The following is a 17,475-nucleotide window of genomic DNA, read 5'->3' on the forward strand; positions in this document are numbered from 1 at the left end:
GAGGCTCCACATTGGGCTTCACACGGGGGTGTCTGCGGGTCTCTCGGTCCTTCCTCAAGGCTCCCAAGTGGCAGCCACGGGGCAGCCATCACGTCACCACAGAATACCCTCATTCAGCTAACAGCTCCTGTTTTTTGAGCGTCTCTTGGCCCTTTGGGATGGCCCTGAATCAAGCCAACAAAGACTTTGTCGTCTTGGAGTAAAGGCTGATCCGTGCGAGGGGCAGGGCCGGAAGAGCCGCTCTCCTTGTGTTAGGAAGGAAGCGGGATCCCGACCTCTCTGCGTGGCTCGGGGGCCAGACTGGGGGCCTGGGGCTGAGCGCTGTGCGCCGGAAGCCGGGGGGTGAGCAGTTTTGGCAGGTTGGCTCGCGATGGTCGTCATCCAGGATGGCTGCCCCCAGGACAGCGGGTGTCCCCTCGCAAGGGTGGGACTATGGGCCCCGCCAGTGAACAACACTTGAGATGAGGAGACAGGATGAAGCTGGGAAGATGGAAATAACCAGAGTATTTGGAACATACGTATACTTCTGAGAAGTTTCAGGGACGTGATCCTGGATTTTCTGGATGGACGTTTTATACTTGTAACAGTTCTGAGGAAGGAGTTACATAAATGCACTGACCTTTTTTTTTTTTTAATATTTTTATTTATTTGAGCAGGAGAGAGAGCATGAGCAGGGGAGGGTGGAGGGCAGTGCCGGCTCCCTGCAGAGCCGGGGCCCTGTGATCCGGACCTCAGCCCCAGGCAGACACTTGACTGAATGAACCACCCAGGCACCCCTTATTTTTTCAGCTGGATTCGATGTTAAACAATAGAAAGGGAAATAATTCTAGTATTTGATGCAAAATTAATACCGTAATAACAGATTTGTGGAAACATGAGTATCAAGAAATTTCTTAAAAGCATCCCCCAGTGCTGACATTGGTCCCTTGTAGGACAGCACTCATGCTGTATGTGCCGAAAGAGCAGATCTTTTTTGTTTTTGTTTTTGTTTTTTTGTGGCTTTTTTTTGGTAAGGTTTTATTTACTTATGAGAGAGAGAAACACAGGCAGAGGGAGAAGCAGGCTGAAGTGCGGGACTCGATCCCGGGACCCCGGGGTCATGCCCTGAGCCACAGGCAGATGCTCCACCGCGGAGCCCCAGGTGTCCTATATCGTGGGCCCTGATGGGTGTCCGTGTTGTGTTCTATTGAAGCTCCTGAGGGCTTGCTCTCCCTTGTGGAGTTTGTCTCCTCACGGACTGGTACCTGCTGCCACCAGCCTGCACCGACTGGCACCCTTCTGGTTTGTGAGGATTCGATAGTGGCTTGACTTTGATTGCGCCGGGTTCCCTTCTAGCAGGAACACGTTGCTTTCCTGGCTTCGTGTGAGTGGCACAGGGAGTCCCCAGGAAAGCCCCAGGTTCTCGTGTGCCTCGTCCCCCGAGAGGGTGGGGTGTCCCCTGAGAGGGCCGGGCATCCCCCCAGAGGGCTGGGTGTTCCCTGAGAAGGCCAGGCATCCCCCCGAGAGGGTTGGGCATCCCCCCAAGAGGGCTGGGCATCCCCCGAGAGGGCCAGGCGTCCCCCTAGAGTGCCGGGCGTCCCCCCAGAGGGCCAGGCGTCCCCTGAGAGGGTCAAGTGTCCCCCCCCAGAGGGCCGGGCATCCCCCGAGAGGGGTCAGGTGTCCCCCCAGAGGGTCAGGCATGCAGGCATGTCAACTGGGAACTTCCTGCAGGGGTTTCCTGGGGATTCATGGCTTAGAGGGAGGCGGCATTGGGGGTGTCTGTGTCCGGTGTGTGCAGGAAAGGAGGGGAGGAGACGTAGCCGTGTGCAGTACTCTGCACGCATGGCCGTGAGGAGGCATAGAAGTCCGAGCAGCAGGTGCAAGGGCTGTTGTTAAAAGCAGGAAACCGGAAAGGAGTAAGAATAGGAGAAAGAGGCTGTGGAGGAGGAGGGGAGGCCTGCATTCTTGGAGGGCAGGGAAGCATTGGAGCAAACGCTAAATACGTGTGGCTTTCAGGCCTTGGTGGGGCTTGGAAACGAGCCTGTGATGTGAGCACAATGGTAGCTGGGATTCAAACGGGGAAATGTCCCACGGACACAGTTAAAGAGCTTGTTCTGAACCCCGGGAGCTGGCCGTTAGCCATAACCTTTCCAAGCCGTTATTTGCCAGGTGGGGGGAACAAATCGATTGGGGTGCCCCCTTTGTGGCCCGTTCAGGCTAGCTTTATTACAGATTTCCCTGCTGGTGTGCTTTGTCTTGTCACTCCAGATGCTGAAGATGCTGGGCTCCGAGGCCTGTTAAAAACATGGCCAACTGAATGCCCTAGGAAGCTTCTGGAGTCACATCAGAAGCTACATATCAATTTTTCAGGAAAAATGAAACCCACGTGTTTTGTTTGAGAACTGTGTCGATATTTCCCATGTTGTTTGAAATTCATGGAAATTCTTCATGTCTCATTTCTTTAGAATCATCAGCCTCCTGAAACTACTCATGGGGCATCTTTCACATTATTCGCGTGCTTTTCATGTTTGAATAATGGACAGTGTTTTTGTTTGAATCAACATTATTTCATGTTTGAATAATGGACAGTGTTTTTGTTAGAATCAACGTTATTTCATATTTGAATAAAGGACAATGTTTTTGGAGAAAAGTAATATATTTTAGTTTGGTCTTTATATAAGCTTCGTATTAAAATAGTCTGACAGTTCATTTGTATAAAGATGTGCTCCAAGCACCAAAGGCAAATAGAATTATGTGAAGCCTTGCTGTTTCACTCCATGTCCTCCCCGAGCCAGGGGCTCAGCCTAATTTATCAGAGCAGCACAGATTGTCCAGTGGAAATCAAGTGTGAGTCTTATACGTCCTTTAAAATTTTCCCACTCGTCACGTTGGCGTGTAAACAGAAAAATAGTTTTTGCGAAGTTGATTTTAATAATACACATTAGCCCAATATATCCAAAATGTCATTTCAACATGTACTGAATTTCAGAATTATTAATGAGGTCGTCTGCATTCCTTTTCATATTGATTTTTTTTTTTTTATCTGACCTAGACCTGATTCCCTGCTGACTGCGCCAAAGTTTGCACTATTTGATTGCACTATTTACCTGGCTTTTCCACCCTCCAGGGCCGGTCGCATGCTTTTTCTGCAACTAGCAAAATGGTAAATAGTGTAGGCTGTGCCATTGTCCTATGAAAGTGTTCACGGACAATGCAGGGCTGTGTTCCAAGAAGACTGTATTTACAGAAGCAGGTGGGAAGCCGGATGTGGCTCACAGGCTGTAGTTGGCCAAGCCCTGTCCTAACGAAATGTATTGTTTCCTCTGAGTTTTAATCCTCAGAAGCTGACTTCTGTTTTGGTGTAAAGTCTGCTACAACACAGCTATTGTGCTGAATTTCATTCAAGAAAAATATACCAGGAAACAAAGCCCATCGTTAAGTAATGAAAACTTTGGAAGCGCAGGAGCTCCCCATCCCACACCCCCAAACGTGCACCTCAGAGGGCAGACAGGCCAAGCTAGTGGCTCCCAGTGCTGGCTCAGCCCTCCCCGGGCCTGGCTCCGACTTGGACGAGCTCTGTGACCCTTATAAGTTACCCTCTCCGTGCCTCGGATGATGCATCTTTAAAATGGGGGTGATGAGGATCCTTGCCTTACGCAGTTGCTAGAATTTAAGCAGGCACGTGGCTGACTCCATCCATAGGGCGTGCGATGCTTGAGGTCGGGGAGGTAAGTTCGGGTCCTGCTCTGGGTGTAGAGATTACTTAAAAAATAAAACCTCGCAGAGTCCAATAAAAGCGAGCCTTAGCAGGTTGGTGTGCTGCCTGGCACGTGGTGAGCCCCTGGTACGTTAGCCTTTCTTGCGGCTGTTCTTACTGGTGCTGTTGCTGTAGATGGTACTAGTACTACGTGGCCGCACGGATTCCTGGAAACAGAGCAGCACAGAAGCGCCTGAGCTTGCTCAGCCACCCGCAGGGATCAGAGCAGGACGTCATTGCAGAGGCGTGGGCTTGTGGGCGAGGAGAGGACCCACGGTACCCCAGGGACATTTTGGGAGAATCTGCAGGGATTCTGGTCTCAGAAGTGGCGCCTGTCCTGCTCCCCGGGGATGTGGCTTCTGTCACTCGTTCTTGGAGCGGGCTGACGGGGACACTGCCAGCCGCCGGCTGCCTCCCAGGGAGGTAGAGGTGAGCGCGTGCAGGCGGCTACGGGAGGGCCTGGCGCGCTGCAAAGTGCTGAGCAGATGTTGGCTCCTCTGCCTTCTATCACACAGGCCACTGGGTCACCGCGGGCTGATGTGATGCACAGGGCGGCTGGAAGGGCGAAGAGCTGTCTGTTGAGCTCGTACTGCGTTGGCGTTCAATGCGCAGTGGCTGCTACTTCTGTTACATTGGTTTAAGTCCCAGCCCTTTATCCTGACCCATCCCTGTGGATTTCTATGCATCGTTTGGACTAGACATACTATCAGATGACCTCGTTATGTGGTGTGACCTACAAACCCCCAAATGTCCACGGTCTGATGCTCTAGAAAATCGGGACACACACAGAATTATGACACACGTCATAGACCATTGACGGAAGGACGTCATCGAGTCTTATCAGTAGTTCGTTCTGCTTGGTTAACACGTGGAACTGACAGGACACTGGGCGAGGGGGAGCCGCGGGGCGCAGGGTGATCTTGGCCTGGAGCAGAGCCCCTCTCGCCCAGGGCGTCTCCAGAATCCCGCTTCCTGGGGCAGGCGGCATTGGGCAGAGACGCGGAGGTTCTGAAGCTTAACCTTCCAGGGGACCGGGGGGCCAGGCTGGAGCTGGGGACCCTGCCCTTCCGCCATTTTAAGTGTCCTTCCATCGGGTAAGATCTGCATGGGATACAGCAAAGAGTAGAAGCAGCGGAAGGGCCTCTGCTGGGAGCTGAGCAAGTCCTCCCAGTGGTGATGCTGCCTGGTGATGCTGCCGTGCAGCCGAGGACGGGAGGTGGGAGCCACCTGTGTGTCCTGACGGGGATTTTGTTAGGGGAGGAGAACAAAAGGTAGGGCATGTTTGCATTCGCTTTTTTTTTTTTTTTAAACAAAGTATGTGTGTCTCCGTGCATGTGCTTGCAGGTGCATACACGATGCACACACAGATGTATGTTTACACGGGCATAGACTGTGTCCAGCCTGAGACGCGGGAAACTGGCAAGAGCGCTTTTCTCCAGGAGAGCTGTGGGACTTTTTGCTGTTTACATTCTCCATGTTTCTGATTTTATTGTATATTTTAATATTTTATTTTATTTTTTGTATTTATAAAGATTGATCTGTTGATTAGAGAAAGTGCACCTGCACATGAGCAGGGGGAGGGGGAGGGAGAGAAGCAGACTCCACACTGAGTGCAGACATAGGACTCGATTCCAGGACCCGAGATCATGACCTGAACCCAAGGCAGATACTTAACCGACTGAGCCCCCCAGGTGCTCTGATGTTTCTAATTTTTAAAAAACACATAACCTTTGGACGCATTAATCTGTCATTTAATGATACTTTAATGGGGAAAACGAGACTGCTTTTATTTCTCAATTTCTTTTACATTTGTCCTCACACTGTACCCTGAAGAGTTGCTTCCGTGTATTTTGCAGCCAAGCCATTTCCTCTAGAAACAGATCCTGATTAGTCATATAAGTACTTGAAAAGAATAATGGGACATGGAGCCAAGCTTTGGGCGTGTTCTCTGGAAACACGCTTTGGGGACCGCTTGGACCTTGCGGCCGGCATCCTTAGGGTGCCAGGTAAGCTAGCACCAGAACGGAGTCTTTCTGCTCCCGTTTTCGTAAAAGTCAAATCTACTTGGATAGAGTTCGTTTTATTAAGGTTTTCTTGCAAAATCCGCACTCCAACAGTGAGAAACCTGGCTCCCACCACATGTCATCATCTGCTTACCATAGAGCCGTGGCAGCGCTGTGAATGGGTCCTTCCCAGGGAAGAGCTCCACCAGCCACAGTGCGGTGCGTACGTCTTCCAGACCTCGTGTCAAAGTTAGGATGGCCCGGCCCCCAGTCCTTCAGTGCAGTGGCTTCACGCCTCTGTGATACTCTGAGATGCTCTTGGGACGATCTACTTCCTGGGATCCTCCAGGGTTCACTCTTGGGCTTTAAAATTCTCTGGATTTGGGCAAATGGATCCATTACAGTATCAGATGAATAGTTCACCTAAAATTTGCCTGTGCTTTACCTGTTCAGCCCTCCGCTCTGCGTCCTGGGAACCGCTGATGTTTATAGCTCTATAAACTGTCTCTATAGCTTCACCTTGTTCAGAGTGCCATATAATTGGGACCAACTAGCAGATACATATGCTCACCTCAGACTGCTTTCGTGTAATGCTATGTATTTAAGGTCCCTCCGTGTTTCAGGGAACATGATAGCTGTTCTTTAAAAATCTCTGAATAGGGGCACCTGGGGGGCTCAGTGGTCGAGCATCTGCCTTCAGCCCAGGGTGTGACCCCAGAGTCCTGGGATCGAGTCCCACATCGGGCTCCCTGCAGGGAGCCAGCTTCTCCCTCTGCCTGTGTCTCTGCCTCTCTCTGTGTCTCTCGTGAATAAATAAAATCTTTTTTAAAAATTATCTGAGTACTATTCCGTAGTATGGATATACCACAGTCTCTGGCCATTCACCAACTGGACGACCTCTTGATTGCTTCCAGACTTTGACAGCTATGAATGAAGATGTTATGAACATTCACCTGCAGGTTACCGTGTGTTCCGTTCAGTTGGCTAAATCTGGAAACGCGTGCTTGCTGGAACCTATAAAACTGCTGAGCTTTATGAGAAACTGTCTTCCAACTTAGCTGTGTCATTCTGCGTCCAACTAGCTGTGAATTAGCCTTCCGTTGCTCCACATCTTCGCCATCATGGAGTATTCTCAGTTTCTGGATTTCCTTGTTCTCACAGGTGCATGGTGGTATCACTGTTTTAACTAGCAATTTCCCAAACCAACTGCTGCCGAGTATCTTCCCACAGGCTTAGTAGCCATCCCTAAATCTTCTTTGATGATGTGTCTAGATCTTTTCCCTGTTTTCTAAATTGGGCGATTATTTTCTTATCGTGGAGTAGTAAGTCTTCTTCTGTATGTTGGATAGTGTTTTTTTGGTTAAGTGTTTTTAAAATATTTTCCCAATGTCTTGTCTTATCATCGTCCTACGAGTGTTCTTCACAGAGACATTAATCCATTTTTCCTTTCATGAACTGTCTTGTGACATTGTTTCTAAGTCCTTGCCGTAGAAGTGCATTGGAAAAGGCTGTGAACAGAACCACAGTTTTGTTTAGGCAGCCCCGGAGTGTACGTGTGTCTGTATCTAGTGTGTCAGGGCCAATGGTAGGCATTTTAGGGACAAATGCATAAAATTCAGACCCTCCTCGAGAGCAGGCATCATTAATGGGGACCTCACACGGATATGCCTAATGGACATGCAATAACACACGACAGGAGAAAGTATGGTCACGGTCACATCCTAGGGCAAGTACAGGTGCGCTACTCTAGGCAGGGGAGGTGACACGTGTGCCCGTCAGAGGCTTCAGGAACACATCTATTTATCGGGAAGGGCGTGTTTGAGACACCCCCGAAGAGACCCGCAAAGCTCAACAGTTTGAGGCGATGGAGAACCTCCGGGTGGTGAGGCTTAGCTCCAGCTGAGGAAGACGGGAAGCCATGGCTTTAGTGCAGACGCACCTGGGGTTCTCGTAACGTTAATGAAACGTAGGGTTCACCTCGCCGTGTGTTGGCTGGAGGGCGGACTGGAGCCGCATTGTGGGGCCTGAATGTGCCACGGAAGCCTCTGTGCTTCAGTGTATGCCGCAGATGTGGGAACGGGGGCGTGGCATGGCCCAAGCCGTGGGCGATTCCGTGGGGCGTGGGGGGCTATGTGGGGCCCGTGTTCCTTGTTCCCGTTCTCTCTCCTGTTGAGTCATCGGGGTTTGCGTGGCTCCGAGGTGAGGACAGCAGCTTGCAGCTGTAGTAGTGCACCGTGCCCCTCCCAGGTAGGGACGGCGCTTGGCCGGGACGGGTAGCGCGCTGTGCCTGGGGAGCCAGAAATCTCTGGGCTCTGCAGTCCGCCTGCCCGACTGCCCCGCAGCTTTTGTCCATCCTGTCACCACGGTGCTCCCCAGTCCTCGCCTGGGAGGAAGGGGCTTGCCTGTCCCTCAGGGGCGCTGAGCTCCTGTCTCCTGGCACAAAATGTGAAGCTTGCAAGTGGCGACAACTGTGTAACGTGTACCAGCCCGGGAGTGAAATGACTGTTCTAAGTGCAAAGAACTTTTGTCGCTCATTTAATCGGCTTCTGTTAAGTGTTCAAGGTCATGAAAGTTATACTGCTGCTTTAGTGACCGTGCTTCAGGAAACTCTTCAAAGCACGATAAACTTCTATTCAATATTTATCAATATTTATGAACTGCTTTTGAGAGTCCAATGTAGCAAATGCAGCAAATAGAGATGGAGAGGCCTTGCATCTTTTTTTAAATGAATTTTTTTGTGAATTTGTCAGGTGAGGACAGAGGTCCCACTGCAAGACTTTGTCAGTCATTACAGGGTGGGATAGTTTATTAGTGTGACATAGCTGATTTGGATAGACTTTGCTGGGACCTTCAATTTTCTAATGTCGAAGAAGGGTTATCAGAGGTGAGATTTCTGGTTGAAGGTGAATACAGCAAAGGAATATCTGATAATGGTAATACAAATACAAATACAGCTAAGATATTAAATCCTCTCTGTAAGGTCAGTCACAGTGCTTTTCCCCACGCCATAGTATCTACTTGCCAAGATAAAGAATCAGATAATCAGCTTGTTTTTATATGTTTTAGGATGCCAGGGACTCATCCAACATAATATGGACTATGACATAAGTCTCTCAGGTGCAGACATAATATCTATATAAATAAAGTTGACTGCATTTCATGTAGAGAAAGTAGGTCAGGATCCACTGCAAAATATGAGGAAAAAGTACAACTCTTTCAGGATGTCCTACTACTCACTCATTCAGAGAAACAGTCTACCAAAGGGGGATGGGTGGGAGATTGAGTCTTTTAAGATAGAAAGTTAAAAATTTTTTTTACTTATTTTTTTTTTAAAGATCTTATTTATTTATTTCTGAGAGACACAGAGAGAGGCAGAGATACAGGCAGAGGGAGAAGCAGGCTCCCTGCAGGGAGCCCGATGTGGGACTCTATCCTGGGACCCCGGGATCACGCTGTGAGCCGAAGGTGTAGACCCTCAACCACTGAGCCACCCAGGCATCCCCCAAAATGCTATTTTTCTATGAAGCCACTAAGGGCAGTAAGGAAGGCAGTTGTCGGTATAACGCTCAGACCTCACGTTTGGTTGTTCTGTGCTCTGAGGACCTGGGCTGTCAGGTGTAGGGCTTGCTGGCACAGTGCCGTCTAAGCAGGTTGGAGCCAGAGAGAAGCCTGCCTTTGTTGGGTCCCCACAGGGACAGGTGCATTTTGTGCTGTTACCCAGAAGGTTGTGCCCCTGCCAAGGACAGAACTTCGGGTTTCCTCATCTACAGAGTGGGATCACCTGCCCTTCCAACCCACCCAGAGTAGAGAAATGCCTTCTCCCTGAAACCCTGGCTGGCACCCGGCGAGCCCCAGGGGCCTCTGTCTGGCAAGCCCGGTTCCCACCCGTCCCGAGTTCTCAGGGCCCCTCGGCTGGTTCGTAAAGATCTCTCAGATGCTAAGCAGTACTAGAACGTTGAGGGTCCAGAGATAATCAACCAACTGTATTTTTTCCGTAAGCACAGAGTGAATGTCCTTGTACTGTAGACAGGTGGCTGTTCCCAAGTCCGCTGACATACTTCCTGTTATCTCTGTGCAATATGTATGAAATTATGAAAGGCTAGGCAGTGTGCGGGGTCCTCAGACCATTCATGCATAAATGCATTTACTTCCGACCCTTGTTGTGAAGCGCCTCTGCTGTCCTGGTTTCTGTGTGTCAGCATCTCCCTTGCCCTTTAGGTTTGAAGCTGCAGGAGGCAGGGCTTCCTCGTAACTGGATTTTTGTGAGAGGTCTTAGCATGTTCTGTTATCAGTCATTTCTTTTGTCTAGGCATTTTGAAATCTTACTTTTTAAGATTGTAGGGGAAAAGTTTTTCCAATTTTTTTTTTTTTTAAGACTTGAACTACCTGAAACTAAACACATTCACTCCAGTCTCCAAGATCAAGATGGTCTCTCACATCCATTGCTGCTTGTCCATTTTGGTTTTTTAACTTTTATTTATTTATTTTTTAAGATTTGTGTATTTTAGAGAGTATGAGCAGGAGGGGCAGAGGGAGAGGAAAAGAGACTGTGAGGCAGACTGTTGAGCACGGAGCAGAATGTAGGGATCGTGGATCTAGGACCCTGGGATTGTGACCTGAGCCGAAACCAAGAGTCAGGTGCTTAACCAACTGGGCCACCCAGGTGCCCCACTCCTTGTCCATTTTATTTTTATTTTTATTTTTTTAAAATATTTTTATTTATTCATGAGAGACCCAGAGAGAGGCAGAGATACAGGCAGAGGGAGAAGCAGGCTCTGTGCAGGGAGTGGGATGTGGGACTTGATCCCGGGGCCCGGGGTCACGCCCTGAGGCACCCACAGGACCCTCCTTGTGCATTTTAAATGCCTCCATGTCCATATGGGTTTTAAAATACTTTAAAAAACCAGCTTTATGGAGATAGAATTTGTATGCCATACAGTCAGCTCACTGGAAGTGTACAGTTTGGTGGGGTTTTGTGTGTTCACAGGTGCAACCACCACCACTGTCAGTTTTAGGACTTCATCACCTTGCCAAGGATCCCCCTGCCATTGGCTATCCATCCCCCCTACACACACACACACACACACACACACACACACACACACACCCCTGCTTCCCCCAGCCCCAGGCAGCCACGACTCCGTGTCTGCACAGTTCCCTTTCTGGACGTTTCGTATGAGTAGGATCATATAATACGCACATGTGTTTGTGTGTGTTGGGGGGGTGATGGGCTTCCTTCACGTAGTATCTAAGGGTTCACATAGCATAAGTGCCTCATTTCCTTTTTATGACTGATTAATACTCCCAAGGAGTGACTGGATAATCTGTATTTTGTTCATCTATTCATTTGGGGGTTTTGTTTTGTTTTTTTGTTTTGTTTTAATAAGTAATCTACGCCTAGTGTGGGGCTCGAATTCATGACCCCGAGATCAAGAGTTGCATGCTCTACCAACTGAGCCAGCCAGGCACCCCCATCCATTCATTTGTTGATGGACATTTAGGTTGTTTGTACTTGGAAGTATCCTTCCAGGAGCTTCATATTTGGTCTCCATGCTTTTCTTACCCTTCTTTGCTTTCTTCCTTGGAGGACCTCTAGAATCCACTCAATATCCAGGTTTTTACCTTGTAAAAAATGTCATTTATTACACATCTTCAGAGTATAGCCATGTAGAGAAACAGTGGGGTTGGATATATGTGATTATCTCCGTCCAGTGCAACCTCTATTTTCATTCCCTTTTCCCCTAGCAGCCTTTCTTCCCGGCATCCGTAACAGCCCCTGCTCAGTAGATACCAAGCATGAGTCTCCCTGTGGCCTTCTGCACATGCGGACGGAGACTAAGACAGCACTACCTCAGAGATACTGTGGGTCTGGTTGCAGACCACTGCAATACAGTGAATATCACAAAGAGCAAGTCACATGAATTTTTTGGTTTCCCGGTGCATGTAAAGGTTATTTTTATGCTGTTCTGTAGTCTGTTGCTGTGTAGTAGCATTATATCTTTAAAAAAGTGTACATATCTTAGTTTGAAAATGCCTGTTGCTAAAAAATGCTCAGCATCATCTGAGCTTACGGTGAGTCATTGTCACTGATCATCATGAAAAAACCTGAAATACTGCAAGAATTGCCAAAACGTGACACAGAGACAAAGCTGTTGGAAAAACAGTGCCGACAGATTTGACACGGATTTTCAAATTGTGAAAAACACAATTACCGTGAAGTGTGATAAAGCGAGGAATATTCATGCCCATACCATATATCAGGCAGGGTTTTTTTGTTTTTTAGGGGGGAGTTTTTTTTTTTTGGTGAGGTCATTGTCTTACAAAAATGAGATTGTTATACATACTTTCCTGCGTCCGTTCTCTCCTTGCCAAAGGCCTGAGAGCCAACTGGTGCATCTTTCATTTGGTCTTGTCTTTTTAACGGCTGCATAATATTTTGTGATGTGCATGGTATCAAAACATCCCCGGGTTTTGTTTCCAGTTTGGCGCTGCCAGCAAAGGGATCCTGGCACACGGCAGGTCTGAGCGCCTTCAGCTCTCACTCTAAAGCCTCGTTGGCTGCTTCTCTTGAAAACAGTTGGCATCAGAGTTAGACGCAGAAAGCACAGCAGCCTGGGTCCACTGGGCCCCCTCTGTCCCGGAGTGACTCCTGGGCCGTGTTCGCTGACACCCTTCCCTGGAGGCAGTGGATACAGGTTGGAAGAGCGCAAACTTTCAGTCAGACCTGGGTTCAAACATGTGTCACCTGTACCCCCTCATACTCTTCTTACTCCTACATTCTTAAGCAATTTCATTTTAATCTTTGATACGGTTTTGTTTTAGGCTTTCTGCAGGATAAGGAGTGGGGATTGGGACACCTGCCGGCCTTCTAAGTGTGAGGGTCCTGGGAACAGAATGTAGCCCCTGTGATGAGGCTACACACCTGGGGGCAGGGGCCCTAAGTGGAGATTTCTCTACCATCCTCTCTGCCTTGCTGTGAGCCTTACACTGCTTTTTAAAAAATTAAATGTTTAAAAGAAAAAAAAAAAAGCAATAGCAATATGGAGACCGTGGAAAGATTAGTGCTTGGCATGGATTGGGGGAGGAGGAAATGGGTGGGTGGAGCGCAGGGGTCTTCAGGGCCGCAGAACTACTCCGTGGGACTCTCGCACGGTGGGTGTATGTCGTTCTGCATCAAAACCCTTCAGGTACACAAGCCCGAGCCCTCCAAGCTGGCATCTAGGTGTTTTGGACGCGTGCGTGTGGCTTTGCCAGGTGTAACACATGTGGTGCTCTGGTGGGGGGTGTTGAGTAAACAGAAAAAGAAATCTAGCCCCACTTTTTTTTTTTAATCCTCCTGGAGCAAGAACCGTGACACCTTGCACGCAGTAAACAGGTGTGTAAGGCCCAGACTCCCCATGCCTAGCTGTGACTTCCAAAGTCCTCAGGTTCGTCGCCATCGGGCTTGGCTGTCCCGACGGTGCAGGTGGGCTCTGTGTGAGTGAGCTCCGTGCAGCCCTGGAAATGGTTCCGGTGGAGACCCGTGCGCCCGGGCAAGTGTTGGGGGCAGTTCCTGTAGGCTGCGGCGTGTCCGCCCCGATCCCGGGCATCACTGAACGTCACAGGCACCAGAGGGGGGAGCTGAAGCGAAACAGAGACCCACTGATGGACATACAGCCCCCCTGCCCCGTGACTGCTGCGTGGGTTGCCCGTGGCGACAATCTACCGGTGGGTCCCCCTTCCTGCTTCAATTACTGGAAGGGCCAGAAACACAATGGGGTTGGGAGCCTGGAAGGAGCCTCTGCGCCTGGTGCCCCCCTCCCGGCTGTAGGAAATCCTACAACCACACCACACTAATTAGCCCGAGAAGGGAAGGGGTTGTCATGGCGACCGAGCACTTTTTAAAGCACAGGAATGGTGTTCATTATTGTTCAGTGTCTTTAGCTGTGGCGGAAAGGTCAGCGTGGCAGGCGTTTTCCATATGAATTTTGGCCCAAGAGCCAAGCCGAAGGTGGAATGTTCCACGGAGGGGCCGGAGATGGTGAGTGGGGCTGAACGTTTTTTGGATGGAGCGTCCCTTTTGTAACATTTTTTAGGACATCCTGGGAGCCGGTGCCAAATCCAGAGAACATCGCGCGGACTTTGTTAAGGGAGGATTGGGAGAAAAGACGCCCAGCAGAGCAGCGTGGCTCGGGGAGGGGGCCGGCCCGGGAGAGCTTGAGGAAGGGCTTTTTGGGCATCTGGTGGTGGGATACTCAGTCACCAGCTCTCTGATGACGAACTGAACAGGGTCGAGTGAGTCTGGTGCGTTACTCCGTGTTTGTTCTACGTTAGCTCCCTTTTGCGTTAGTTCTTGGGGTTGCCTCTGCTCGGCTTATAGTCCAGATGATGGATCGGGAGCACGCTAACCAAGTGCCTCTGCAGCTGCTGCCTCGCTTCACTCTTTATAAGGCAGAAACATAACCAAGGGTAATTTTCACCTACTTTTATGTTTGTTTTTTTTTTCTTATTTTTCTAGGGATATTTAAACAGTCAAGGCTAAAAATCAGGGAGCCACAACGTTTTGGACGTTTGCGCTAACTTACTGGCCGTACTCGGGTAGCCTACTGCTGAGTAAAGACAAGTTGACCAGGCTGTTTGCAGAAGAAATTAGATTAAATATAAGAGCAGTCAGCCTGCAGGAGAGGGTGGACAGGCTGTTGCTCCAGCGGAAGCTGTAGGGGAGACGTGCAGAGCATTCTTCAGGTTTCTTCTCTCCGAGTTTGGGAAACTTGTGGGATAACGGCTTTAAGCCCAAATTTGTGTTAATGACTGTGTTTATAAGGACTGCAAATGTAAGACACCGTCTTTGTTTTGGTCTGGTCTGGTTTCCTTGCACTTCTTAACAGCGTCCTTCCATCCTCTCGTACCCCTTTTCAGTCCCCTTATTCACAGTTGTGCAGGATAAAATACAAAGTAGTTCAAGGGAACGGCTATTTGGTGAGAAACAAGTCATTGCCCCAAAAGCTGTAAGTGGGAAACAGCCTACTTTTGAGTTTTACCCTGAAAGACTATTGTCCTGTCAGCAATGCCAGTTTGTTTGGCCACGGCGTGCATGAGAGAATACATTTCAGGACGTGAGTTTTGGTTTGATTTTTGCCTGTCTTTGGTTTGGATTTTCTGGGTGTACTTTGTGATCACGGTAGAAAGCTCTCAATAAATGGAGGATTTGACTGGGTATTGAGAGAACTAAAATTCTTTATTTTCGTTTTTTTTTTTCTCTGCTGGTGTGTTCTCTTCCTCCCCGCTCTCCACGCCAACCTCGCCTACCCCTCCCTGTGTCCCTCGCTGGGTTGCTGTATTCTTTGGCTAAAATTTAAAAATGCCTTCAAATTCCTCGAAATGGAAATTTAAAAAGTAAAGAAAGTGATACCTGGATGACACTTTTTAGGTTCTTTGAAAAACAGTATTAAAAATGGTGGTAGGTTGATGATTGTTCAAACCGTTGGAAATTTGTTTGAACATGGATATAAGTACTAGGGAATCATTGGTATCTTTGAAGATATGCTGATGGTGCCATGTTTGTATCGAGAAATGGTGTTGATCATATTTATGAATGAGATGATGTGACTTCAAAAATTGAAGGGCAGGGAGTAAGAGCTCGTGGATGGCGCAGGATTCATGGGGTGATGGTGGTGCTGTGAAGCTAAGTGATGGGTTCCTGGGGGTGGGGTTCACTTTTTCTTCTGTATTTTTGTGTCGGGTATGCGTGAGAGAGAGAGCGAGAGAGAGAACGAGAATGAGAGGGAGGCCTTGTTAACTTTATCTTCTCACGGTTTCGCGTGTTTTAGATGCCAGACCAGTTTGACCAGGCGGTTGTGCTAAACCAGCTGCGGTACTCCGGGATGCTGGAGACGGTGCGGATCCGAAAGGCTGGGTATGCAGTCCGAAGACCCTTTCAGGATTTTTACAAAAGGCAAGGCGGGGCTGAATAGATGGTCTTTCTTCTCCGAGGGTCTGGCAGAAGAGGAATTGTTAGCAGGTGACGCGGGCGTCTTTATGCTGCAGGTATAAGGTGCTGATGAGGAACGCGGCGGTGCCTGACGACATCAGGGGCAAGTGCACAGCCCTGCTGCAGCTCTATGACTCCTCCAACAGCGAGTGGCAGCTGGGGAAGACCAAGGTAAAACCGCAGGGGAGGAGCGGTCATCCCGTCCAGCTCCTAGAGGTGTTAGGGCCGGTGTCCTGTGCTAGGGCTGATGGATTGTTTTTTGTTTTTTTTTTTTACCTTGGAAGATAATGGTGTCGTGCCCACCTTAGTCTTTTGTCCTCCAGAAAGTTGATGTTTTATTTGAAGTCCTTGACTTGTCAGGAACTCTGTTTCTGGAAACACCAGACCCTGGGTGTGTATGTGTGTGGTTCCTTGCAGGCTGTCCACCCCTCTTGGCTGGTGGGCAGTTTGGTGCCATGAAGTGCAGGGCGGCCTCTGGCTTCAGAGAAGTGAGAGCCTAGACCCTTCCATCTATTTGTAATTCAAATGCCGAATGCCGGGCAGCCCTGGTGCCTCAGCGGTTTGGCGCTGGCTGCAGCCTAGGGTGTGATCCTGGAGACCCGGGATCGAGTCACACGTCGGCTCCCTGCTTGGAGCCTGCTTCTCCCTCTGCCTGTGTCTCTGCCTTTCAGTCTCTCTCTCTCTCTGAATAAAATAAATACATCTTTAAAAAAAAAAATGCCGAATGCCGTCCCTGCACCACAGGAGCTGTTGTGCGAGAGACCAGCCAACAGCCTGGAATCTCGTAGGTTGACAAAAATCCAGTCGAGAAAACCAAGTGAAGGTCACTTTCGGAACGTGCTGGTGTGGCTGCGATGAGACCTTTACCCTCGATTCCAGACAGTTTGGCCTCAACAGCCAAAATTAGCCAAAAAAAATTGGTTGTGCGACCTTTTCTCCTTGTTATCAGGGAGCGGCCCAAATCCTCCTCTGCCTCTCGCTCTGTCTCTTCCCTCCACTCCCGGGCCTCGTCGCACAGGAACGACCGAAATGTGACTTGGCACAGAAAGCAGGCAGCTGCGGGGGATGTGGGCTGACCTTTGAGTGTGTGGACGTCCTCGAAAGTCAAGTCAGACCTGGGCCTCACGGCTGAACCTCCTGACCCTACAGGTAGCAGTGCAGCTTCAGAAGAGTATTTTGAAGTTTGTACTCATGTTACATTCTTTTTAACCAAAGAGTTTCTTCAAAAAAAAAAAAAGAGAGAGAGAGAGAAAGGGGACACCTGAGTGGCTCAGTCGGTTGAGCATCTCTTGATTTCCACTCCAGTCAGGCTCTCAGGGTCATGATGGAGCCCTGCATTGGGCTCAGCCCCGAGTGTGCAGTCTGATAAGATTCTCTCCCTTTCCCTCAGCCCCTCGCAACTTGAGCTCTCTGTCTTTCAGATAAAAGAAAGGCGTGGGGGAGAAAGGAGAGTGGTTGAGTGTCTCAGTCCATTTGGGCCGCTGCAACAAAATACCACCAACTGGGTGACTTCAAGGACAGACCTATGTTTGTCACAGTCTGGGGGCTGGAGGTGCAGGGTGGGTCCTCTTCTAAGCTCAAGGGTTGAGAGAGTTCTGGGTTCCCTTCCTCCTCTTAGAGGGCACTGATCTCATTGTAGGCCCCCACCCACCTGACCTCATCCAAACCTCCGGACTCTGGAGGTCCTTCATCCAACCATCACCCCGGGGGATGGAGAGGGTGCACAGACATTCAGTCCAGAACCTCAGGGACGAGTATTGAGGCAT

The 17,475-nt window shown here is 49.4% G+C and overlaps 1 protein-coding gene across 1 annotated transcript in view; it reads left to right on the plus strand.

Moving 5' to 3' along the window:
* Positions 1-17,475, plus strand: part of MYO10 (myosin X) — a 195,514-nt gene that overhangs the window by 142,627 nt on the left and 35,412 nt on the right. Inside the window, 2 exon segments of the mRNA XM_038535440.1 lie at positions 15,549-15,673; positions 15,766-15,880. Coding sequence (XP_038391368.1) covers positions 15,549-15,673; positions 15,766-15,880 — 240 coding nt within the window.

This window comes from Canis lupus, chromosome 4, assembly GCF_011100685.1.
Source record: "Canis lupus familiaris isolate Mischka breed German Shepherd chromosome 4, alternate assembly UU_Cfam_GSD_1.0, whole genome shotgun sequence".
Lineage (NCBI taxonomy): Eukaryota > Metazoa > Chordata > Mammalia > Carnivora > Canidae > Canis > Canis lupus.